The 25,291-nt window shown below is 37.6% G+C and overlaps 3 protein-coding genes across 4 annotated transcripts; all 3 read left to right on the top strand.

Moving 5' to 3' along the window:
• Positions 1–8,898: 8,898 nt before the first annotated feature.
• LOC104096595 (basic endochitinase-like) lies at positions 8,899–10,341 on the top strand. Its single transcript, XM_009602979.4, has 3 exons — positions 8,899–9,213; positions 9,312–9,465; positions 9,816–10,341. Exons 1-3 carry the CDS (start codon positions 8,949–8,951, stop codon positions 10,186–10,188), a joined length of 792 nt encoding a protein of 263 aa, XP_009601274.1. The 5' UTR covers positions 8,899–8,948; the 3' UTR covers positions 10,189–10,341.
• A 1,528-nt stretch (positions 10,342–11,869) lies between these two features.
• Positions 11,870–15,659, top strand: LOC104096594 (pentatricopeptide repeat-containing protein At2g17670). 2 transcript variants are annotated; one of them, XM_033656229.2, is made up of 4 exons: positions 11,870–13,449; positions 14,481–14,554; positions 15,144–15,266; positions 15,546–15,659. In XM_033656229.2, the coding sequence occupies exon 1, from the start codon at positions 12,010–12,012 to the stop codon at positions 13,435–13,437; it is 1,428 nt and encodes a 475-aa protein (XP_033512120.1). In that variant the 5' UTR covers positions 11,870–12,009; the 3' UTR covers positions 13,438–13,449; positions 14,481–14,554; positions 15,144–15,266; positions 15,546–15,659. The 2 variants fall into 2 exon arrangements, with proteins under 2 accessions (XP_033512120.1, XP_033512119.1); XM_033656228.2 differs by having other exon boundaries at positions 15,144–15,659.
• Positions 15,660–16,687: 1,028 nt separating this feature from the next.
• On the top strand, positions 16,688–17,572 carry LOC104096592 (uncharacterized). The gene has a single exon (XM_009602977.2). It carries the CDS (start codon positions 16,688–16,690, stop codon positions 17,570–17,572), a length of 885 nt encoding a protein of 294 aa, XP_009601272.1.
• Positions 17,573–25,291: the final 7,719 nt, after the last annotated feature.

Here is a 25,291-nt window from a genome sequence, read left to right as displayed (position 1 = left end):
CCTCGACCGAATCGGGGAAGCAAGAGATAGAAGAAGAAGAGGAGGATTTTCTGACCCCTCGGACATTTATTGTTCCCGAAGATTCTGACGCCACCAAATCAACGGTCGAAGAGCTGGAATAGGTTATATTGATTGAGTACCTGCCCCGAGCGAAAGGTATACCTGGGAACAGGATTAACCCTCGAACTTAGGAAAAAGCTTATTCAGTTTCTTATTAATAGCATAGATTATTTTTCTTGGTCCCATTTAGACATGAGAGGGATCATACTGGAGATAATGACGCATCGGCTAAGCCTGGACCCTAGGTTCAAACCAGTGAAGCAAAAGAGAAGACCCCAGTCCGAGGTAAAGAACACATTCATAAAGGACGAGGTAACTAAACTACTCAAAATAGGGTCCATTTTGGAGGTGAAATATCCCGAATGGTTAGCCAATGTAGTTGTAGTCCCTAAAAAAGGAAACAAACTTAGAATGTGTGTAGATTATAAAGATTTAAACAAAGCGTGCCCCAAAGATTCTTTTCCACTACCTAACATCGATCGCATGATCGATGCCACGACCGACCACGAGATCCTTACTTTTCTCGATGCCTATTCCGAGTACAATCAAATCCAAATGAACCCCGAAGACCAAGAAAAGACTTCATTCATCAACAAGTATGGAACATATTGTTATAATGCAATGCCCTTCAAGCTAAAAAAATGCAGGAGCTACTTACCAACGCTTAGTAAATAAAATGTTCGAAGAACAAATAGGTAAAACAATGGAAGTTTATATTGATGACATGCTAGTTAAGTCCCTGCGCGCAGAGGACTATTTGGATCATTTGCAGGAAACATTCGAGATTTTAAGGAAATACAACATGAAGCTCAACCCCGAGAAATGTGCTTTCGGGGTCGGTTCGGGCAAGTTCCTTGGCTTCATGGTATCTAATCAGGGGATCGAGATCAACCCCGATAAAATCAAGGCCATCGAAGACATCACCGTCGTGGACAGTGTAAAAGCCGTGCAGAGGCTAACTGGACGAATAACTACCTTAGGCCGATTCATTTCGAGGTCATCGGATCGAAGCCACAGATTTTTCTCTCTACTCAAAAAGAAGAACGATTTTGCCTGGACGCCGAAATGCCATCAGGCATTAGAGGAATTGAAGCAATACCTATCGAGCCCACCACTGCTTCACACTCCAAAGGAAGATGAGAAACTTTACTTGTACTTAGTAGTATCGGAAATCGCGATAAGTGGTGTCCTAGTTCGATAAGAGCAAGGTATGCAATTTTCCGTTTATTATGTATGTCGAACCTTAGGAGAAGTAGAAACTAGATATCCACACTTGGAAAAATTGGCACTTGCACTGATAAGCGCCTCTAGAAAGTTAAGACCATACTTTCAATGTCACCCCATATGCATATTAACCACTTACCCACTTCATAATATTTTGCACAAGCCCGAACTATCGGGCTGATTGGCCAAATGGGCCATCGAACTCAGTGGGTATGATATCAAATATTAACCCCAGACGCCCATCAAGTCTCAAATTTTAGCGGACTTCGTGGCCGATTTCACGCCAACCCTCATACCCGAAGTTGAAAAGGAACTCTTGTTAAAATCGGGTACATCATCGAGGGTATGGACCCTCTTCACAGATGGTGCTTCGAATATGAAGGGGTCCGAGCTAGGCATCGTTTAGAAGCCGCCCACAGGTAGCACTATTAGGCAATCTATCAAAACTTCTAGGTTGACTAATAATGAAGCCGAGTACGAGGCCATGATTGCAGATCTTGAGCTAGCTAAAAGCTTGGGAGCAGAAGTCATTGAAGCCAAGTGTGACTCTTTACTGGTAGTGAACCAAGTAAACAAAACTTTTGAAGTTCGAGAGGATAGAATGCAAAGGTATTTGGACAAACTGTAGGTAACTTTGCACCGTTTCAAGGAATGGACTTTACAGCATGTACCTCGAGAACAAAACAGTGAGGCAGATGCACTTGCAAATTTGGGGTCATCGGTCGAGGAAGATGAGATCAGCTCGGGGACTGTTGTTCAGCTCTCGAGATCCGTGATCGAGGAAGGTCATGCCGAGATAAACTCTACAAGCTTAACCTGGGATTAGAGGAATAAATATATTGAATACTTGAAGAACAGAAAGCTCCCATCGGACCCTAAAGAGTCGAGGGCCCTACAAACCAAAGCTGCTCGATTCACATTGGCTGAAGATGGGACATTATATAGAAGGACATTTGACGGACCATTGGCAGTATGCTTAGGACCAGGAGACACCGATTATGTTCTACGAGAGGTCCATGAAGGCACTTGTGGGAACCACTCCGGCGCCGAATCACTGATTCACAAAATCATAAGAGCATGATACTACTGGGATAGCATGGAAAAAGACACTAAGGAGTTTGTTCAAAAATGTGATAAATGTCAAAGGTTTGCACCGATGATCCATCAGCCCGGATAACAACTTCATTCAGTCCTTCCCCAAGGCCATTCATGAAATGGGGAATGGATATCGTCGGCCCTCTGCCATCGGCCCCAAATAAAGCTAAGTTCATTTTATTTATGACTGACTATTTCTCTAAATGGGTTGAAGCACATGCGTTCGAGAAAGTGAGAGAGAAAGAGGTTATAGACTTCATCTGGGATCACATCGTATGTCAATTTGGGATACCCGCCAAAATAGTGTGTGACAATGGAAAATAATTCCTCGAAGACCACAAAATAAAAAGGATATTATCAACGCTGTATCACCCTAGTGGGAATGGACAAGACGAATCGACGAACAAGACTATCATTAAAACCTAAAGAAAAGGTTGAACGACGCTAAGGGGAAATGGAGAGAAATTCTACCCGAAGTCCTTTTGGCATATCGAACAACATCAAAGTCTAGTACGGGGGCAACCCCGTTCTCCTTAGTATATGGCTCCGAAGCCTTGATTCCAGTCAAAGTCGGGGAACCCAGTGCCAGGTTTTGACACATAACAGAAGAGTCAAACCACGAGGCTATGAATACTAGCCTCGAATTATTGGATGAAAAATGAGAAGCCGACTCATTCGCATGGCTGCACAAAAGCAACGAATTGAAAGATACTACAATAGGAGAACCAACCTTCGCCACTTCAGAGTCGGGGACTTAGTCCTGAGGAAAGTCACCATCAACACTCGAGATCCTAATAAAGGGAAGCTCAGACCAAATTAGGAGGGACCCTACCAAGTCCTCGACATCGTCGAAAAGGGATCTTATAAGCTTGGCACGATGGACGGCAAATAACTGCCAAATAATTGGAACATATCGCTTCTCAAAAGGTACTATTGCTAAGGTATAACTTTATCCCCTTTTTTCATGTATATATTCAACACTAACTCACTGCAGGTGTTCGATCGAAGACATCGAGACCTCAAGTTTTAAAGCACGCGTTGCACTCTTTTTTCCTTAGATCGGTTTTTATCCCAAATGGGTTTTTCCGGTGAGGTTTTTAACGAGGCAACAATTATGTGCTACCTGAGGACAATTCAATAGTATCCAAGGCTTCTTTACAGTCAACCTCGAAAACTGGGAGGCATCACCCTCGGATTCTACACTTTCGAGGAAAATACTTCGTGTCAAAGGGTCTCGATAGGGAAACTTTGTAATAGGCCAAACGGTCGAATGAACCATGTCCATATAGATAGCCCCGATGGCAAAACATGTACGCATGCATAAATTATACAAAGAAACATTCTTTCTATATCAAACATTTTGTGTCTCAAAGAAAATTTTCTACTATACAAGCTCCATACTTATGATTTTGTGAGAAATAGCTCAAGGGCCAAGTACAAATATACCTCGTACACTCGGGGACTGCCGTCAACGATCGACATATTCGAGTAATCTAAACTCAAATTCATAAGACCTCAAAGAGGCACCCCTCGATCTATAGGCCAAGGCCATCATTCTCGGGGCTAACACTTCAAACAAGTTCGAAGTGTTATTGGGAAAAAAGCCCAAGAGGCATACCCAAAGGCTGCGGCCAAATTAAGGCGGCTCGGAGACGGCAAGTAATCAAAAGGGCTTCGATAAAATCAGCCCTCGAAAAATCTTAAAAGGTATCAAATTATCTTAATACAAACGTGCTAAGGCATAAAAAGCAAAGGGGTTTCAATCGACATCGAACTCTCAAAACACCCAATGGGTAAAGAATACGTGTTAAGGCATAAAGATTTTTTTTTACTAAGTCTTCTAAGCCGAAAAAGGGAAAGAATAACCATCTTTTAGAGGCCATATCGGCCCAATCTAAAGAGCCTAAGGGCCAATACACTTAGAGTTCGAGATTTTGTTCTAACTCAATTTGGACCTAAGGGTTCCACTATTCCGAGCTCAGATAAAACTGACTTGAATATAGCTCGAGGATTCATCATTATTTGATATAAAACCTTAAAGGGTCTGTTACTGTGAGTTCGAAACTTACTCGAACTCGGCTATAAAAACAGTACAATTACGGCTTCGATCAAGCCATCCGAAATCAAAATCTTGAACATATTGTTGAGCTCGGGGACTCGCCCTCGCTTAACTAAAAAACCTAAGGGTTTGTTCTACTCTGAGTTCGAGCTATTGCTCACTCGATTATACAGGCTACAGCAACCCAATTGCAACAAAGTTTTCACAAGGCAAAGACAAAACAAATTTATCATAAATTAGAAATCGGAGAAGAAACGGAAAGGAAAGGAATCTCTCATATATGCAAAGTATTTACAAAGACCACACAGGGTCTTACACAAAAAATAAAAGGAGAAAAAATCCTAAGTGCCTAGTCCACCTCGGGAGTCGCATCTTCGGGAGCTTCATATTTATTTCCTCCGCTCTCGGATCCACTCGCTGAGTCTTCATCATCAGAAAGCAGAGCTCCGGCCTCGTCCTCCAAAACCTTCACACTCTCGATATCAGCCGTGAGGTCGAAGCCACGAGCATGAACCTCCTCAAGAGTCTCCCTTCGAGACTGGCGCCTAGCATGCTCGGCAACACGGGACAATCTAATCTCAGCAATGTCAGAAATTTCCTTTGCCCGAGTGTTAGGGGCTTCAGCATCGGCTCGGTAGGAGGCCACGAGCGCCTCTGCCTTGGATGTGGCCCTTGCAAGCTCAGCGGCCAACTGAGTCTCGAGCTCCTTAACCTTATGGGCTCGGGCCAAGTTCTCCTCCTTCACACTTTGGAGTTGATGCTCAATCGAAGACAGTTGGGCTCGAACCGCATCTTCTCCGAGGCGAGACAGTCCACGTTCTGTTTCCACCCCAAAGTGTCCGCCTCTTTCATCTTGGCCTCCTTACGAAGCTGCTCAACCAATTCAGCCTTCTGCTGAACCTGCAGGATCAAAGTGTTAGTCGCCAATATCAAGTTAATACATAACAAGCTCCCAAAAATTTATATTACCCGTTCAATGACCTCGGTCTGATCTTGATGAGCTCCTGTCAGCTCGACTCGAATACTCACGATCTCCTCTTCTTTTTGCACATAGAGGAGTTTGAGGGCGTCTCTCCTTCGTAAGCTTTTTGAGATCAGCCTCATATCGGGCCAGCTCAGCTCGGTATTTGGAGGACGCTTCTCGATGGAGCATCGTAGCCTGTACAAAAAGGAAGGAAATTAGACTTAGTTAAATAAGAACAAACGCAAGCATGGTAACATGGGCTAAAACTCACTTGGTTCAGAAGCGGCTGAGCCTCATAAAAAATGAGTGATGTGTCCAGGTCGGGAACATCATCGACCCCCGCGAAGCAACCGCGAAATATATCATCCCCTTCGAGGGTCGTCCCCACATCGGGGGTCCCCATAGACCAGGCATCCCGAAACTGCCCATCAGAGAACGTGTGGCCGGGCAGCGAATCATCAATGTTAATTTCCCCGAGTGAGTCACTTGGGGCATTCTCTTCTCTTTGAAGGGCCTCAGAATTAGACCCTTCGGGCACACCCGCCGGTTGCTCATCATGGCAGGAGGCATCATCAACACCCGATGACTCGGGGACTCTGCTCGGACCTTCCTCCGAGATCACCTCGGTCTACGGCTGAACCTTATTGACCATCACCGGCTCAGCAGTTCTTGCAGCTTCGATGCTTTCCCTCTTCCGAGCCACCAGCAGGCAGTCGACATTTTCTCCCTCCTCGTCTTCATATCGTAGCGCTTGGACTAAATCAGCAGGCAGAACGGCGGGATCGATCTTTGATTTTTGAGCCCTGCTTTTCCTGGGCTTTGGGGTATCTGGAGGCGAGGCCCTTCTCCTTTTCTTGTCTTTGGTCGGCTTCGGGACCTCCTCTTCCCCGGGGGGAGGCGGCCTCATGACGACATTATCTACGAAACCTGTATGAGAAGAAATCAAGTTAAAAAGAAGTATTTCACAGGAAAGCATCAAACATGGACATGGGAACTTACCATAATTTTTGGCCTCCCATCGACCCTTGGACAAATCGTGCCAGCGCTCAACATACGAAGAGGTTGAAACCAGTTGTCGAACCCAACCTGCAAGGTCCGGGACTGCACCAGGAAACCAGGGGGAAGTTGCACCACAAAGAAGAATATAGATGAGAAGAGGTAAAGGAAACATAACAAGTAATCAAACGTTATAGGTGAGGTTCTACTTACGCTTAATATTCCATTCTTCGGGGAAGGGCATCTTCTCGGCGGGGATTAAGTCGGAGGTCCTGACTTGGACAAACCGACCCATCCATCCTCGGTCCTTGTCCTCGTCTATGCTCGAGAACAGCACCTTCGTGGCCCGGTGCTGAAGCCTTATCAATCCACCCCGATAAAGACTGGGGCTGTATAGCCTAATGAGATGATCGAGGGTGAAAGACATCCCCTCGACCTTGCTCGAGAAGAATCTGAGCAAAATGACAATGCGTCAAAAATAGGGGTAGATCTGGCCTAGGGTTACCCGGTATTGGCGGCAGAAGTCGATTATGACAGGATCGACGGAACCCAGTGTGAAAGGTAAGTATACACACTTAAGAACCCTTTCACATGAGTGGTGATGTCCTCCTCGGGGTTAGAAATCACCACCTCTTTATTCTCCCAGTGGCAGTGTTTTTTTACCTGCTCGAGATCGCCTTCGGTTATCGAACAAATGTATCTGGACATGAGCTCGCATCGGCCAGGAACTGAAGAGGGTTTTTCGACTTTAAAGTCGGAAGTAAGTTCACATGGCTCGGGGATGCACTCTTCGATACGTGGCTCCACCGGTGTTTTGTCACCGGCCGGCTGCGATGAGGAGGCCTTTTCTTCTTGAGGAACGGTCTTTGATGTTTTTGCCATTGCAATATGAGGTTTAAGGAAGAAGAAGGCGTAATTTGTGTTTTAATAAGAGATTGGCAAACAAAAACCGGCAAAGTTGATGAACTTGAAGAAGATAAAAGAGCTTTTGAAGATTAGAAGAAGTTTGAAAGTAAAGTTTGAGAAGATTATGAAGGTGGTCTATTTATAATAGCCACTTTGATGGTTTGAAAGCACTGGTGGCCGACCATTAACTGCGTTAATTAATGACCTTGGGAATTATGCAGACGCGACGCTTCAATCGCTTTTGTCGCTTACGTCACGATGTTGACGTCATAATTGATTGAGGTATTAAATCGAAGTCTCGAATTCGTTTCTTCTCGTTACACTCTAAACCAACGAGGGGACTATCTGTATACGGTCGAAATCGAGTATACCCGATTTCGGTGGCAGAGGAGTTGCCTCGAGGGTAACCTCATAATAGATCGGGCTCGAGCTCGAAGATAGAACATCAAGCCTGGAGATCGAAGTGTTCATTGAGATCGAGGCCAGCAACAATCGAGATTAAGCATGATTGACTTCGAGTAAGGCGTAATAACAGAATGGCGAGATGTCAGTAATCGGTCGAAGATCACGGCGGAAATCTCGGAACAGATCAAATCAAAGCGGTTATTAGTACCAATCATGGGATCTATTTCCGTTATTAGAGTTGTACCTTATTTAGGATTCCCCTATTATATAAAGAGGGATCCCATTCACTTGTAAAAAAATGATCATTATTCACTGATAAGAATATACACATACGTTGCTTTCTTTGTTTTGCTTATTGTTCATCGTTGTTTGTTCCATCATCTACTGTTCTTATTAATTAACCTCGAGACTATCTCGAATCGAGGTCGAAGGCATTGTTTGCAGACCGGTTTGATTTATTTTATTGTCCAATTTATCTATTTAATTCGTCGTTTATCAATTGATACCGGTTCAAATCACATATCCTTAAAACCCCAATATAAGTTTAATTGAAACTCAATTTTTAGGGTAAACAAACGGTCAATCCCAGGCTTTCTTTTATTTATTTACTGTTTAATTTGTATGCATCGATAATATTAAATTAATTTATTTACATAACCAGATCACTAATAAAATATTACAAATAAATTTTTCTTATAAACATAAATTAGTAAAGATAAAAATAGTACTAATTGATTTGCTATCGCATGTTAAAATTCACTAGAAACTTCTTATACTACTACAACTAGTTATGTGTACTGAATGAACAAGCAAATTGAACTAGGAAAACAGGGAAGGGAATGGTAAAAGCGTTCTACTATTAAGCAGCAGTCTTCCGTCAAGATATATGAGTCATAGCAGCTGATTAATAAAAAAGAATATCTACTAGCAAGAATTCTACCCAAGACTCAGTCTTAGGTGTTTTCCTCCCAACTTTGTCCATAAAATTCATCCAAATTTGATTATTATAATATATACATGTAATGTGACCCATTGTGTAAGCAAATGTCATACTCAAAGATAAGTGGAAGTGTTGGAATTAAGCAGCCATAGTGGTATTTAATTACTAATAATTCCCTGTAAAACTCAGTTTGAAAAGCACACCCCTTCACTCTGCTCCCTATAAATAGCAACCTTCTCATCACTCCCAAAACACACAACTTTCATACATATCGCACTGAATTTTGTAGAATAAGAAGAATGAAGTTTTGGGCAGTGGTTTTGTTTTGTGTCTTGTCTGTAACAGGAGCATTGGCACAAGATGTTGGTGCTCTTGTTAGTAAAGACATGTTTGAGAGACTGCTACTGCACCGCAACGATGCCAATTGTGCTAAAGGATTCTATACTTACGATGCATTCATAGCTGCTGCTAGGTCCTTTGGAGCTTTTGGAACTACTGGAGACACCAACACTCGTAAGAAGGAATTTGCTGCATTTTTGGCTCAAACTTCTCATGAAACTACTGGTATGTATATTTTCTTCATATGCATTAGTATGACAATTAACCTTTAGTTATAAATTAATCTTACACAAGATATATACTAATGTTATGTTGATAAATAGGGGGGTGGGCAACAGCTCCAGATGGTCCATATTCATGGGGATACTGCTTCAAGCAGGAACAAGGCAACCCTCCAGATTACTGTGTCGCAAATCAACAATGGCCTTGTGCTCCCGGTAAAAAATACTTTGGTCGAGGTCCCATGCAAATATCCTAGTAAGTGCTCTAGTTTTAACTTGTTAATTTAGCAGGTTACCTGCCTTATTTTTTAAGTTATTGAATTGTTACTTTACTCACAGTTATCTTTTAGGTGATTTGATAGTGTGAAAAATTATTTATACCGTAGGGTATAGGCTAACTCAATGAGAACTTAACACATTATTGATCTATATTTTACTTAACATTTTGCAACCAACATTATTTTTCAAGTCGCTAATCTCACTTATGATTATGATGAGCATGGTTAGTTGTAGTTATGTTTTATATATGTGACAAACATCTTCGAAATTTTCAGTTATGGAATCCTAATAACTCAACTATCCATATTAATTATGACATGCATGTAGTAACTACAACTATGGACCAGCTGGAAAAGCCATAGGAGTGGATTTGTTAAAGAATCCAGATGCAGTTGCAAATAACGCAGTGGTTTCATTCAAGACAGCGTTGTGGTTTTGGATGACAGCGCAGCAACCAAAGCCCTCGGCTCACGATGTCATTACTGGTAAATGGAGACCATCAGGAGCTGATTCATCTGCTGGTCGTGTCCCTGGCTATGGTTTAATCACCAACATCATCAACGGCGGAATTGAATGTGGAAAAGGTTCTAATCAAAATATGGAAAACAGAATTGGCTTCTACAGGAGATACTGTCAGATTCTTGGAGTCGACGCTGGCAACAATTTGGACTGCGCTAAACAAAGGCCTTTTGGGCAGTAAATACCTTAGTCTGCTAAGTTATACTTACTATTATATATATAGTTCTCTTTCTACAAATAAGTTGCTACCGTCTATCTATGTACTACTATCATGTGTGGCATCATGAGGTATAAATATAAATAATAAAGTTTGGCCCATCCAAACTAAGATCGATCTCTTGCCTATTTCTCTAAACGTTAAAAAGAGTGTGTGGTGAACACGAGTATACATGGATCGGGTTGGTTCGGTTTTTATCACAACCAAATCAAACCAACTATATCGGTTTGGATTGGTTCGGTTTTGTCGGTTTTTTGGGTTTTTTGTTGCATAAATATTATTTCAATCTTACTTTGTTAAATTTTTTATAAGTAAATATATATTTCGTAAACATTGAACAAATTGACAAACGTATGATCTATTAACATATTCTTATAGGAGAATTTTCTTAGTAACATATAGTAGTTATTTTTTTAGTCGTCTGACAATATATAATTTTTCGTTGATGTACACTTTCAAGGTTAACTGAATTTAATAATTAAACATAAAATCAATATGATACCTATATAATAATATGTTCTATTTAATTTTAAATTATCAAAATACCACTTCAAATTCGAAAAAGATATAAGAATATAATAGATCTTGACATATGAATATGGAAGAACAAAGAGATTGACACATATCACTAACATTTGATAAGAAAGTGATCATACAACCCATTATTTAAAGCTAATAAAGATAGAGCACTTCATATTTTACTAAATATTACATCCCATAAGAGAATCTTAAATATTTCTAGACATTTTTTAAAGAAAATTCTATGAAAATTCTTAAAAGTATATATAAAAATTATATATTTATATGTCGGTTTTGTTCAGATTTTTTTACTCAATATCAAACCAAATCAAACCAAACCTAATCGGGTTTTTTAATCGGTTTGGTTTGACTTTTCGGTTTGGTGTGATTTTCCGGTTCGATTTGTACCCTAGTGGTGAATAACATATTCTCTCCAGTATTTTGTGTTTCATGTATGTTCTCTTCCTGTTTTCTTGTCTTGCATATGAGAATGAGTTAATCATCAATTTGCGGCCTGGTGACTGGTGAGAAATGCATTATCAAAATTAATAATCAGTAATATTTTTTTGTTTTGCTATGTCACACGTATATATTCATAAATCATAATGACCATAAAACGGAATCCTTTTAATTACATGGAGGACAGATATAAAGTACTACCTTTTATACTTTGATACTGTTAAGAAATGTGTTGGTAAAATACCCACCGACAGAATTTTAAAGCACATCACCAGAAATATTTTGGAGATTGCAATGTTTTTGTGAATCCTGTTGATTACCATGAAATATTTTGGCGATTATTATGTTTTGTGGCAAATTCTAGTGGCAGAAGAATTCGAACAATTTATGTAGCAAATCCTAATGAGCACTATATAAAAAATATTTCCACTAGAAGCCTTTCCAAAATTCTCGTAGAGGTTCTTTTCCCAATGTTTTCTTAATAGGGTTAAAAAATAAATAGTGCCATCAAAGTATCCTATTTGCGCAAATCTGCCATGTCCGGGAGGCCCTTTTGAAGGCTTATTAGTCGAAATGGGCTGTTTGCAGTTCAAGAGGCCTTTTAGACTGGCAGTCTAATCTCTGGGCTAAGCTCTTTGACTCCTAAGAAAGACATCCAATTCTGTACTCCGTAGTTCACTTCTCTCCCTCGGCATACATACTGTGTACCTACCGAAGCTCAAAATGCTAAACCCTTGCACAACCCTAATCTAGTCCTTTTAGCAGAAAGAAAAAACTGAAAGAATCTGAACAACAAGCTCAGAGAAAATGGGAAAACTACCACCTTCCTTAAGGTCAGCTAACTTTGCTGTAAACACTCTCATTAAAACTCCATCTTCTTCTGTTCCTCACCCAAAAATCTCATCTCCACCCCCACCACCAACCTCAAAACCCCATTATTTCCCCAAAATATCACAATCACCCAAGAAAAAAACCACATCAGTTACTCAACAACCCCAGCTTCCTTCTATTGTAGCCTTTGATTCAACAACTCTTTCTGATGCTAAAACCCTTTTCAATTCCCTCATTTCCAATCCCAAAAATGTACCTTCAGACCCTAAATTTTATAATTCAATCCTTCAATCATTTTCCTCCAATTCTACCCTCCAAGATTCAATCTTTTTCCTTAATCACATGATCAAGACTCACCCAACCTTTTCTCCAGACAGATTTACATACCATGTTCTCCTCATCCAATCTTGCAAGTCAGTTGACAATTCTCTATCCCCTGTTCATCAGGTTCTCAATCTCATGACTTCCAATGGTTTCCCACCAAATAAGGTCTCCACAGACATTGCTGTGAGGACCCTTTGCTCTTCGAACCACGAAGAGCAAGCCATTGAGCTGGTGAAAGAACTTTCCTCCAAAGACTCTCCACCTGATACCTATACTTACAATTTTATTGTCAGGCACCTGTGCAAGAACAGGTCTTTGAGTAGTATGAATAGCTTTATTAAAGAAATGAGGGAGGGTTTTGATATAAAGCCTGATCTTGTTACTTATACAATTATGATTGATAATGTTTGTAACAGTAAGAATCTAAGGGAGGCCACTCGGTTGTTGGGGGTGTTGAGTGAGGAAGGCTACAAGCCTGATTGCTATGTTTATAATACAATTATGAAAGGTTATTGTATGTTAAGTCAAGGGGGTGAAGTGTTAAGTGTATACAAGAAAATGCAGGAGGAAGGAGTAAAGCCTGACCTTGTGACTTATAATACTTTAATCTATGGATTGTCGAAATCGGGAAGGGTGAAAGATGCTAAGAAGTTTTTGAGTGTTATGATGGAGGAGGGCCATAATCCGGATGCAGTCACGTATACTTCGTTAATGAATGGGATGTGTAGGGAAGGAGATCCATTAGGGGCGGTGGCTTTGTTGGAGAGAATGGAAGCACGGGGCTGTGCTCCTAATTCATGTACATATAATACATTGCTTCATGGGTTATGTAAGGCAAGGTTGTTGGATAAGGGGATGGAACTGTATGATATTATGAAGAAGAATGGTATGAAGCTTGAGACGGGGTCATATGGGACGTTTCTCAGAGCGCTCTGTCGGAATGGCAGAGTAGCAGAAGCTTATGACGTTTTTGATTATGCAGTAGAGAGCAAGAGTTTGACGGATGTTGCTGCTTATACTACATTGGAGAGCACATTGAAGTGGCTTAAGAAAGCTAGAGAACAGGGACTTGTCATTTGACCTCCATTGCTGGTATTCTGATTCATATGAAGTGTTTTACTTATTCATGGGCATTTTAAATCTTGCTTAGAGATTTGTCAACTCTTCAAATGCTCCTCTATGGGCTTGAGAAGTCTAATCTTCTCATTGTTGATCCTTTTTATGTACTTTTTCATGTTAAGAAATACACAGGAGAGTGTTTGAATTAATTGTACATATGGCAGGGATTATGTGTTTGATCTAATTGTAAATATGACAGTAGTTATCAAGCCGGGAGAGTGATAGAACATTAACTATTTTCCAAATTATTTAGAAAATTAACACTAAGTTTCTCTTTGTATCCAGAGTACGCCCTGCTGAGCTGAAACCCTTATTTTCATCAGATTAGAAATGTAAAAGGTCATATTAGTGTCTAGAATTGTTTAGCGCTTTTTCATTGGAGCTATGAGAGATGAAAAGACAAACTTCAATATGATATTTTTTCTGTTTGTTGGGAAAAGATTTATTTCCATTTATGAACACAGAGTTGTGTACTCAAGGCTGTTATATTCCTAGGGATCTGTCTCTTGTCATATGTTATTAGTAGTTTGGGTCCTGAAATTTCTCGAACACTGAAGTAATAACTTTTTGGCCTTTCTTTAACATGTTCCTATCTTTTGCCTCTTCATAATTTTCATATTTATCTTCATCAGAAAAAAGTAATGATAATTATAATTTTCATTTTTACCTGAATGGTGCTAAATAAGTATAGCCCCTTCCTTTATCTTTCCTGAGCCGAGGGTCTACCGGAAACAATCTTTCTGCTTTCTTAAAGGTAGGGGTAAGGTCCGCGTACACACTCCCCTCCCGAGACCCCACTTGTGGGACTACACTGGGTATGTTGTTGTTATTGGTGGTGCTAAATGAGTATATATTCCACTGAAGAATAGTTCACAATGGCATGTATCTGAACTTAGATTCTGTAACTAACAAAAGAGTATTCTTTTGAAGCACTTTGCTGTATACTGACCCTTTATTTCCTGCCAGTCGTTCTGCTCTGTTAACCATTTGAATTATGTGAACAGTGGCTCTCTGCGTAAATTAGCTTGGCCTGGCATGAATGGAGAAAGTCCTGATTGAATGAACGCCTTGCCTACTGGTAAGGCTTAGGCCATGTCTTCACAACATTCTGTCCTGCCTGTGTTTGGAAGCATTTCATAAGTTTTAGTTCTGTAAATTGTCCAATTTGGATCTCTGTTGCTTAGAATAACTGTGGATATTGCATGCAAAATGGCAGTGTTATGGCTCTTGGTATCTGAAATTTGCTGCTTCTCAATGTCTTATAGATTAGTTGGGTGAGATAGGATTTCGTGACGGCAAGTATGGCATGAAATCTTTACCAAGTACATGCCATGTAACTTTATAATAATTACCTTATTTTCGTTTGCAAAGTATGGCAGGGTATGTCGTCAAATGGTGTCATGTAAGGTAGTTGGGTGAGATAAGATTTCAGTACGATATGCCATGTGTAACATATTAGCTAGCAAATTTTTGATAAATTAACATGGGCACTGGGCAGATAAAATAAGATTGAGAATTACTCCATGTGATTGTCATTCAACTGTTAGTCTGTTACTTACAGAGAATAAAGCAAGTTAGTCTGAATTAAAATTGCATCATTTTAAACTAGACGAGATTCCATTATTGGATAGGACCAAATCTAATTTTGACATTAAATTCCTATACAGGGTCCAAGGCCCATTGGTTGGAGCAAGCGGCTGATTGGGCTGGATATAGGAGTAAGTCTACAAATGACTTTCGGGCAGGTCAATTTGCCCATTGGTGGCGACACTTAAAAGTTTTAACAATGGGTAAATTTTTTGACTATTGATCTTGAAGATTTGTCATTGGTTGGATCGACTATCCCTTATGGTAGTTTTTTGCATTATGTCCGACCCCCACTTTATGATTTTATTAAAAGGGCGGTCCACATAAATAAGGCTACATCATCCTTGTTGCTCCATTTCATGAAATTCCGATCTCCACTTTAGTGGGAATTCTTATGATTCTCAGTCACATGTTAATGTCTTCTGCTTTTATAGAATTTGCGACAAGAAATCTGCTTGATTGTCTCATTGGTTCCTTTGCAGAACAAGTGTAGAAATTCAAAATTGCAGTATGTACATACATGGATAAGGTTCTATGCTCTGTATTTTCTGACACTGAAATCACATGTTGTGTTAATTATCCTAGATTTCAGTGTACCTCTGTGCCAATGGAGTGTCTTGGTCCCTCATCTTATTTCTTACTAGAGGCAAATTTAAGAACAGTTCGGGAGATTCAAGTATTCAAGACATTACTCTCAGCTCGAATCACCTATATGCATGCAAAATTAATTAAAAAATATAAATATATAATAGATCATATTCGTCCTGAATTTATTGACTCTAAATTTAAAAGTAACACTTTCGCAAATGAAAAGCTGTGATTGAATTAATTGACAAATTGATTCAGTCACAGAAGCATGAATAAGAACAAATATTTAACCTTTCTTTATTTATTCATGTGCTCCATAATCTTTTTAAACCCAGCTCAATTTTCAAGATACGATAATTACGTAAATAAAACCTAAAGTTATTCTTTGTCTACCCAAAACACAACCTATTACCCAATCAAAATAAATAGAGTAATTCTTGTTATCAAAATGTTTTCCAGCTAAATGATACGTGTTCACCTAAAACCCTATGTCTAGGCTCTTTCTCAATTGTAACCCTAGGCTGTTAACCAATCCAAATTTGTTAGAAATTAAGAAACGACAATGGGTTCAGTGTATTTTTCCTGATTCTTTGTGGATTAATAATGTCTAGAAACATCAACATTTCCCTATGTATGTTAAAAAAGGTTATTTCAAAGATACGATTAAAATCCAAAAAAGGGAATCTTGCAGAAAATTGTTGTGAGGAAACAAGGCAAATACAGCTCTAACGCACTCTCTGTAATCAATGATTGAATTCAGAATTCGTTCGATTTAGTAATGAATGCGAAAAAATGCGAAACGTTGCTAATTCTGAGGCCATAAGATGCAGGATATAAAATTATAAAATAATTGCATATTGTTGGTAAAGGATGTAACAAGATTACTAAAAAAATATTTGGTTGCCTATGTTGTTGTCGCATGCAAATTAATTCTACAAAAAGGTCATGTTCCTATAAGTACATTCTTGAATCATTGTTACATCCAAGCATCACCTCAGAAATCAACTAAACCTTTCTTCCAAAAACCAATCAAACCATGGCTAAATCTAAAAATCTACCTTGTCCTGTTAGGTCCATTAGCTTGCCTTCCAGGTTAAATCCTAATGGCCTAAAAATTGAAGCTGAATTAGACAAGCTGAAAATCTTGGAAATTCCTGTAAGTGCAGAGAGAATCCAGACTGGTATTCTTGGGCTTGTAGAATTATACAATTGTGTGCAGGAACTAATTCAGTGTCCAAACACACAAAAAAGTCTTGCCCAACATCAAAGTGGAGCATTAGTGGAAGAGGCACTAGAGGGATCTCTTGAGTTACTTGAGTCATGTGACACTATTAGAAACTTATTTTGTATGATTAAGGAACAAGTGCAGCTTCTTCAGTCAGCTTTACGACGAAAAGGTGCAGATTCAAGCATTGAGAAGGATATTAGCAATTATTTTAACTTCAGGAAGAACATGAAGAATGAGATAGTAAAGAACTTGAGGAGACTGAAGCAAATGGAAAACAGAGTTGGATCTTCTGTTTTCTGGGACATTGAACAACACTTATCGATGGTGATTCGAGTGCTAAGAGAAGTAACATCTGTTACTATATCTGTCTTTAAGGCCCTGTTAGTATTTTTGTCATACCAAGATACAAAAATAAAGCCTAGAGGGTGGTCTATGATTTCAAAGTTGATGATCACTAAATCAGCTTCTTCTCAAGGTGGCCAAATTTTCAGTGACATGGGAAGTGTTGATATAGCTCTTGCCTCACTTCGCGAACAAATTAAGTACAATGAAACCAAAGTTGATATTAATGTTGTGCGAAGGAAATTACAATCACTTGATTCGAGCATCGAGTGTTTTGAGGCTGGATTACAGAGCTTGTACAAGCAATTGATCCAAAGTAGAGTTTCATTTCTTAATATTTTGGCAGTTTAATTAGAACAAAATCTTGTACATATATAAGGGTTTGGCTATATATAGGCCAAACACCAAATTTTTGTTATAGTGAAGAAGTATAGTTGGCACGAAGTTATAATTAAATCTTAGCTTAAACTTTTGCACCATACTTGTTCATCATTGAAGTCCAACAGAATTTAATGTTTGGCAGCACTTCTATGAATACAATGGACTTACTCTACATGTTTTCCAACAGATGCAATTGTGAGATCCTTCCATTTTAGTTTCCTCTTTGATCTTAACTTTGAGATCTGACTAGTACGTCTTTTTGAATATCATGTCTGAAATACTTATAGTACTAAAAAGACAAAAAATTAGATGAATATCACTCTTTTTCGTTTAGTTGTATGTATGATTAGAAATTGATAAAAATGTTCTTATAAAACAAAGTTAGGGCTCACCTCGAGATGATGGCGCCCCTAAACTTCTAAGGCAATCATCGGGGGCTAAAATTGTTAGTTAAATGTGAAAAGGTGTCTTTTGATTTCATGGGCTGCATCTATTCTTTGAAGGGTGTAGTAGTTATTTTCTCCACTCTTTATAAATACCAACAGTCTGTCAATTTTCAACAATGAAAACTCTATTCTAGCATCTAAGTATTCCATCTCAAAACAGTTTCTGCAGTGGAAATAAATTCCAGCAATTAAACTATTCCAAATCCTGCACTCTTTCAGCACCCTCTAAATCTTCATACGGTGGTTCTTTTCAAGAATCATTATCTTCATCCCTCCAAAATTCAACAAAAGCAGTCAAGAGATTTTGGAGTTGGTTGGAACTTCTAGCTATTTGAGTGCACACTAGAAGTTCCTGAGTAGTTCGTTGTATTTTTGGAGTAGGACGTCATTCGGCTGTTGCACCAAGGTAGCGGCGGATATCTACTCTAAAGAGAATATATACCTGCCCTATAGCATGCATTTTTCACTTCCTAAACTCTCTTCTTTTTCGGTGAATTGTTGCTATTTGTTCTTCTGTTTAGTTAACCACCTTCACTGTTATTAATTCCAACAAAAATCTGATAGAGTGGAGTGAGCCATTAGCTCATGCATGCTTTACTCCTCAAATTGTTCGTCTCCTACATCCTAAAATTCTCTAAATGTACGTTTTTACGTGTTAGATTATCCGTAATGTACGCTCTATCTATCAGACAAGTGTTCATGGTTCGGTTTGGATCGGTTTTTTCCTAAAAAGAAATCAAACCAAGTAAGTCGGTTCTTAAAATATTGGAACCAAACCAAACCAATTAATTAAGTCGGTTTTTTAGCGATTCGGTTTTTATCGGTTTTTCGGTTTTTTCGGTTATTTATCGGTTTTTTCTTAAATATGAGACATACACTACCAAACACATATTCCGGCGACTACATTTTCAACGTAACACTATCAAACCAATTGCTCTTTGAGAAATCTATCACTTACCATGATATATTGATGATAATTGAATTGAATAGTGATGAATAATTTAAGTACTCAATTAAAAATCGATTATTTTTAACATAAAATAATTCTTGTGATTAGCAAAAGCAAACTACCAATCAAACTAGAATGTAAAAACAAAAAATTAGATTATTGTAATAGCAAAGAACTAGACTTAAAATACAAACTACTAATATGTACCATAACATTTTAGAAACTTTATATAAAAATATACATATATATAGGTATAATAATAAATTTAAATAGCTACTTCTATAGTCAGTTTGGTTCGATTTTTTTGGTTATCTTTTGATTAAAACCAAAACCAAACCAAATTTGATCGGTTTTTAAAATTCAAAACCAAAACCAAACCAAACCTAAAAAGTATCGGGTTTTTTCGTCGGTTATAGGTTTGGTTCGGTTTTTTTGGTGTTTATGAACACCCCTATATCAGACTATCATTAAGAATATTTCATCAACAAATTTTTATGTAACACATATATTAGTATCCTAGATAGTTAAATCAGTTGAGCTTTTTTCGGTTTTTTACTACATATAATTTTTAATGTATTATCTACATTTTTTATTTTCGTTATATTTTTGTTGTTTACACCTATTAATTAAAAATTATAAAAGTTAATGGGACTACGCTCAAATCACATGATATATCCTCGACCTGCGTCTCCACTTTTATGAAAAAATTATAGTAAAAGTTAATGGGACTAATCAACTTAGATAATATATATTTCGTAGTATTTTATATTTTTTATTCATGTTCCAGAATCCATAAATTCGAAGTATTAATAATTGTCATCATGCTGTAAAGCAAGCAACTCTGCACTGACAATATTGGAATAAGATATACTCCAAGTAGTAGCGAGCAATGCTTCAGAGAGCGAATCTATAATCAAAATTCATTGAATTAAGCTCAAATTACCAACAATTAACACCAAAACCACATGCATGAATTGCGTTGGTTGTTTGTAACAATTTGAGTAGAATCCTCAATATCTATAATTACCTGCTAAAGGACAATGTCTTGTACGATTATGTGAGATGGAAGCTATGGCCAAAAAGAGAAGACAAGATGTTTTTGGTTTAATTATTTTCTTGTCTTGTGGAAAAAATTAGCACTTAACTAGCATTACTAATTGATTACAAATCACAACGTAATCATAGCCACATGGGAACATGGATGACCATTGTTGATAAAACATGTTCAATTGTTTCAGCTTTTTCTGCCCAAATTGTTTAAGGTTCATGGTTTACGGTTAATGCCGCTTCATTAGTCGTCATTTTATGTAGGATTAACAATTGGAGGGACAAGAAATGACAATAAAATTTAATTTGCAAACCTGATCAATACTAACACTGAACCTGATCACCTGGACAAAATTTCATCTTTGCAAATCCACTTCTATTAATGGGTTGTTAGATAGAACCTAAGCTATGGTGCTCCCATTCTTTCATAATGACAATGGAGGGAGCATCATTAACAGTAGCGGCAGGGCGGACTTAGATTATAAGTTACAGATTCATGTGAACCAAATAATTTTTGTCCAAACCCGATATATATATTAAGAAACTTACAATATATATATAAAAATTTAACTATGAATCCATTATCATTGAAAATTATATTGAGGTTGTGGTAGAAGCTCATAAACTTCAAATCGTAGATCCGCAGAGTCATTAAATCTAATGACAGGGTTAGAAAAATACAAGGATGTTACATCTGAGATTCAAATTACCCATAGCCTAAAAAGAATTTGAAGATATTTTTGCCACTATACATTAGAAGCTTCTATTTGCAGAAAATTATTCATATCTTATTAGCATAATTTATAATTTTTGGACTATGTGGACCATGTAGCTCCACTCCTCTGTATTACAGTAATGAAAAGAAAAAGAATTTTTCGTCATGAATATCTTTTTGAAATAAAGTAGCCAGATTAAATGCAGGAACTAGGGAATTTGTTTTATAAATAATGTAGAGTGTCGCCTGAAGCAGCTACATCATCTGTAACCACATGCAGTTCATGGTAAAATATTGCCAGTGGCAGTGATCCCTCCAGCAAGTGTATCTTTCCGCATAAAGAGGTCCTCATAAAAATTCTTGGGCCATATTAAGAGTCCTTGCTTGAAGGTGGCTATTCAAAATGCACTGTTTAAAACCTCAACAACAACAACAAACAAACTTTGACTGAGGTCTGAAAAGGGTAGTGTGTATGTAGACGTTACCTTTACCTTATGAAGGTAGGGAAGATGTTTCCAATAGACATTAAATGCAGTAATGGAGAAGCCATAAAAAAAGAAACAATAACAACAACAAAATAATAAGATAATTGAAGCAAAACAAACAACCGGTAGTATTAGAAATCTAAGAATGCACGATTTAAAACCATAAGCCAGCTACGGATATTAAAAGTTCAAAGTTTCTGTCCCGACAAAATTACAACTTGCTAGAATCTGCCTCTTGGACTGTAGAGTAGGAAATTAATCTTTTCAGTGATGATTGGGGTGGCAAAAAAGGCATTCTTCTGTCCTGTTTCCCTCTGTAGCTGAGATGATGTACCCCAGATTGATTGAATCAATTTGTTAGTAGCCTATTTTGTGACAGCAAGATTTATAAAAAAAAAAATTAAAAAAAAAGGGCTGCTTACGGTTGGCAAATGGCTCACTATTTGAGAATTTTACTGTCGCTTTATTAGTTGGCTATTTGAACTTTTATGGTGAGGATTTCATCCCCACTGTAATTACCTCCCCATTTCCCTTCCAAAAAGAAAAGTGATAAGTTATGTGTCCATGATTTAAGATACTTCATGTGAGAATCAGATAGAGAACCTGATATATTTGGTTTCTTCGCGTTTAAAGCAACAAGTCAAAGGTCTGGCACAAGTCTCAATGAAATCAGATAACGAAACAACAAAGGAAACATATAGAGATCAATTCCTCTGGTCAGAGTATAAATCAACTCTAACAGTTCTTACTGCACTGCACACGCAACAGTATAACAACACTATTGAAGCATTGTGTGTACCGGACATTCCCTTGCATCAGCTTTGATGACCTCACTTATATATTACCAACATGAGGCAAGTGATTACACACACTTGCAAAACCTAAATGGAGTATCATTTACTCTCAAGTGTGCAGCCGCCTTCATTCTCCAAAGGCATTGAAGAACAAAACAATAACATAACAAAGGACTAGATCCCAACATTGATTACTTCATATGTTCTTTAATATTGTTGTGTCTTTGTTCATGTTATTCACTTGTAACTCTTACTCAGCTTAATTAGAAGCATCTCGTAGGACACTTTATAAACCATAAATTGTGTAGTTGTTTTGACTAGAGTTAGTCAAGTGGTTAGTTTTGTAATAGAATTATTATAAGTAAGTGAGAGATTAAGAGTTTAATTCCTAGGTTAAAATATGTTGTAATCTAAAGCTGCTCAATTAGTGAAGTTGAAATCTTTCGAGTGTAGGTCGTGGTTTTTAATCCCGTGAGATGGGAATTTTTCACGTAAATATCATTGTGTTATTTACTTACTGCTATATTCTGTGGGAACTGATAGAGGTTCTCTATACAGTGTCGTGGACTCTTAGTTTACGTAAAAAAAAAAAAAAAAAAAAAAAGACTCTATCACACAAAAACAAATTAGATAGTGGAAAAAGAAGAGGAGACCACAGTGCTTAATTTGCATGGGTTCTGTTTGCTCAATGAAATTGGATTCACTAAAGTAGACCTAAAGCTTCATTTTGTCTTCAGCATTCACTTCATCACTGAGTTATTTTAGTATCCAAATAACTCTAAAAATGAGGCGAAACTAAAATTTGAAGTTTATGTGTTTTGAAATTATCACGGAACCTATACCTCATTTTAAGCTCTTGAATTTCAGTGTCAAGTTAGGTCCATCTGCTTCTTTTTGGGTTAATTTCATCAGACTAGTAAAGTCATAAAATGATTTGTTATCATATTAATGTAACTGAATTTATTTACTTTAATGTTGTAGAGTTTATACAGTTGAGGACTCTGTTGCTTGTATAGTAAGCACTATGAGAATTGGTGTCACAATTTTGGGCTAGCACATCCTATTCGAAATAAAATGCATGAAATTTTGGTGATTCATTATAATTACCACTATGAAGAATCGGAATTCGCCGTGAATTAATAACAGTAGGTCGCCTTTTCTATATGACCTACCTTATTTTTGTAAGTCGCTGGAAAAATGCATTCCAAAAGCTCAATTGTCCATTGTGTGTATCATGTTTGGAGAAAAGCGTTCGTTGAGTTGGATAATCTTCATTAGAGTGTTTAAAAAGAAAATGTTATGAATAGAGCTTTAAGATAGTCTTATCTTCTGTGTTTTAAAATATAATAATTAATATGAAGAATATATATATTGTGGATATTAGCACATAGTTAGTTTTAACACGGCGCCTAAATATTTAATTTTATCATTTTTTACCATTAATTTATAAAATATATTCCATAAAAATTAGAAAATATCAATACAAAGTGAAGAAAAGAAAAACACAACAAAACTTCATAACATAGTTTTTTTTTCCTGATATATTTGAACCATTCTATTGTTTATCATCAGAAATCGGATGTTTTCTGTATTTCTGTTCTCAAATCTAACTCAAAACTAATCATGTCGACCCTGACTAATTTAGCAAAGATAACTTTTCAATCATGTGTGCTGATAATTGCATAAAATTATACTCCTAGCAATTTCTGGTTCAAATTAAAAAAATAAAATACCAATACTGCACTAATTAATCATCGTGAAGAAAGAATTGTATTATTTATTCAACTAAAGTATTTTTTGGTACTTAGCTGTACTGGAGAACATTATCACGTACGGATATAACACACTCCTAAATCTTCTCACCATAATTTAGGAATCAAATGGTATAATGATTAGATACAGATCGTGATGCCAACCCTGGGCTTGATCTGTTAGGGATTATTATTTGGTTCATAGGAAAATATGCAACGATTATAATGCAAAAATATAATACCTAAAAATAATTATTGAATTATTTAATGCATATTCTTCCTTATAAGAAAAACATGACAGTGACAGAGATCAAGACAAGAATGTTTATGGTTGACTAAACATCACCTAATCAGTTTTAGATTCCTGTCCTAATGATGTTTAACAGCTTCAATGTTTAAGCTTTTATTGATTAACGGTTTTAGGAGTTTCATAGCTAATAATCAGATTAGTACTTAACAAGGAATAAAAGACATGCATTAATAGTAAGACAGCTACAAGCAAATTTTTAAACCAAAATGGATGGGTATGAGCAGTAGCCTAGTAGGTATTGGTTCGGCCAAACTCATTAATTTTTTCTTATTTGTATTAGAATAAGTATAATTGTGAAGCCAGTAACTAAGACGAACTATGAGTTCCATTGCAAATTGAGAACCCATAAATTTTGAATCCCGGCTTCGCCTCTGGTTATGAGCATTCCATCTGACATAGAGCACTATGAACTGAAAATGATTTTTTCCACTCACAGTTGCAACAACAACAACAACAACCTAGTATAATCCCACTAGTAGGGTCTGAGGAGGGTAGTGTGTACGTATACCTTACCCCTACCATGGGGTAGAGAGGCTGTTTCCGATAGACCCTCGGCTCCTTCCCTCCAAGAACTCCTCACCTTGCTCTTGGGATGACTTGAACTCACAACCTCTTGGTTGGAAGTGAAGGGTGCTCACCACTAGAGCAACCCCTCTTGTCTTCCACTCACAGTTGCATTGTACAATTAAGTAAATTAATATCCAGAATGAATAAAATAGATAGAGTATTTGTTGGAAATTGTTCGAATTTTTTTTTAATGCCTCTGTATCATGAAGCAGCCACAATTTTCTTTTGTCACCAGACATGCAGTTTTAGTTAAAATATTTCAATAGGCAGTGGATTTTGTCGAACGGGTGTTTCTCTTTGCAGAAAAAACCCTTTAAGAACAACTGCAGAGACTACACTGATTGTGCAAGGCTGTAATTGAAGAGCACAAAATCCAGTGTTTCACATTGTATTTTTCCTGGTGAAATTAAGAGTTTACTAATTGGGAAATCTTGGATTTGGGTTCTTTCTATCCAGCAAGAATCAAGAGCCAGCTTGTGTTGTTGAAACTTGTAGAGTTGTAGTAGGAGTAACTACTAAAAGATGCTTTTTTCTGTGGAAGTGAGGCCGGTTTTCACATAATGATTGGGGCGGCAACAATATAAATATATCAGTTTGAAAATCACTATTGGAGAAAAGGACTAGA

This window comes from Nicotiana tomentosiformis, chromosome 2, assembly GCF_000390325.3.
Source record: "Nicotiana tomentosiformis chromosome 2, ASM39032v3, whole genome shotgun sequence".
In the NCBI taxonomy this organism is placed as follows: Eukaryota; Viridiplantae; Streptophyta; class Magnoliopsida; order Solanales; family Solanaceae; genus Nicotiana; species Nicotiana tomentosiformis.
The sequence above is the reverse complement of the archived record's forward strand: the minus strand, read 5'-3'. Positions and strand labels throughout refer to the sequence as shown.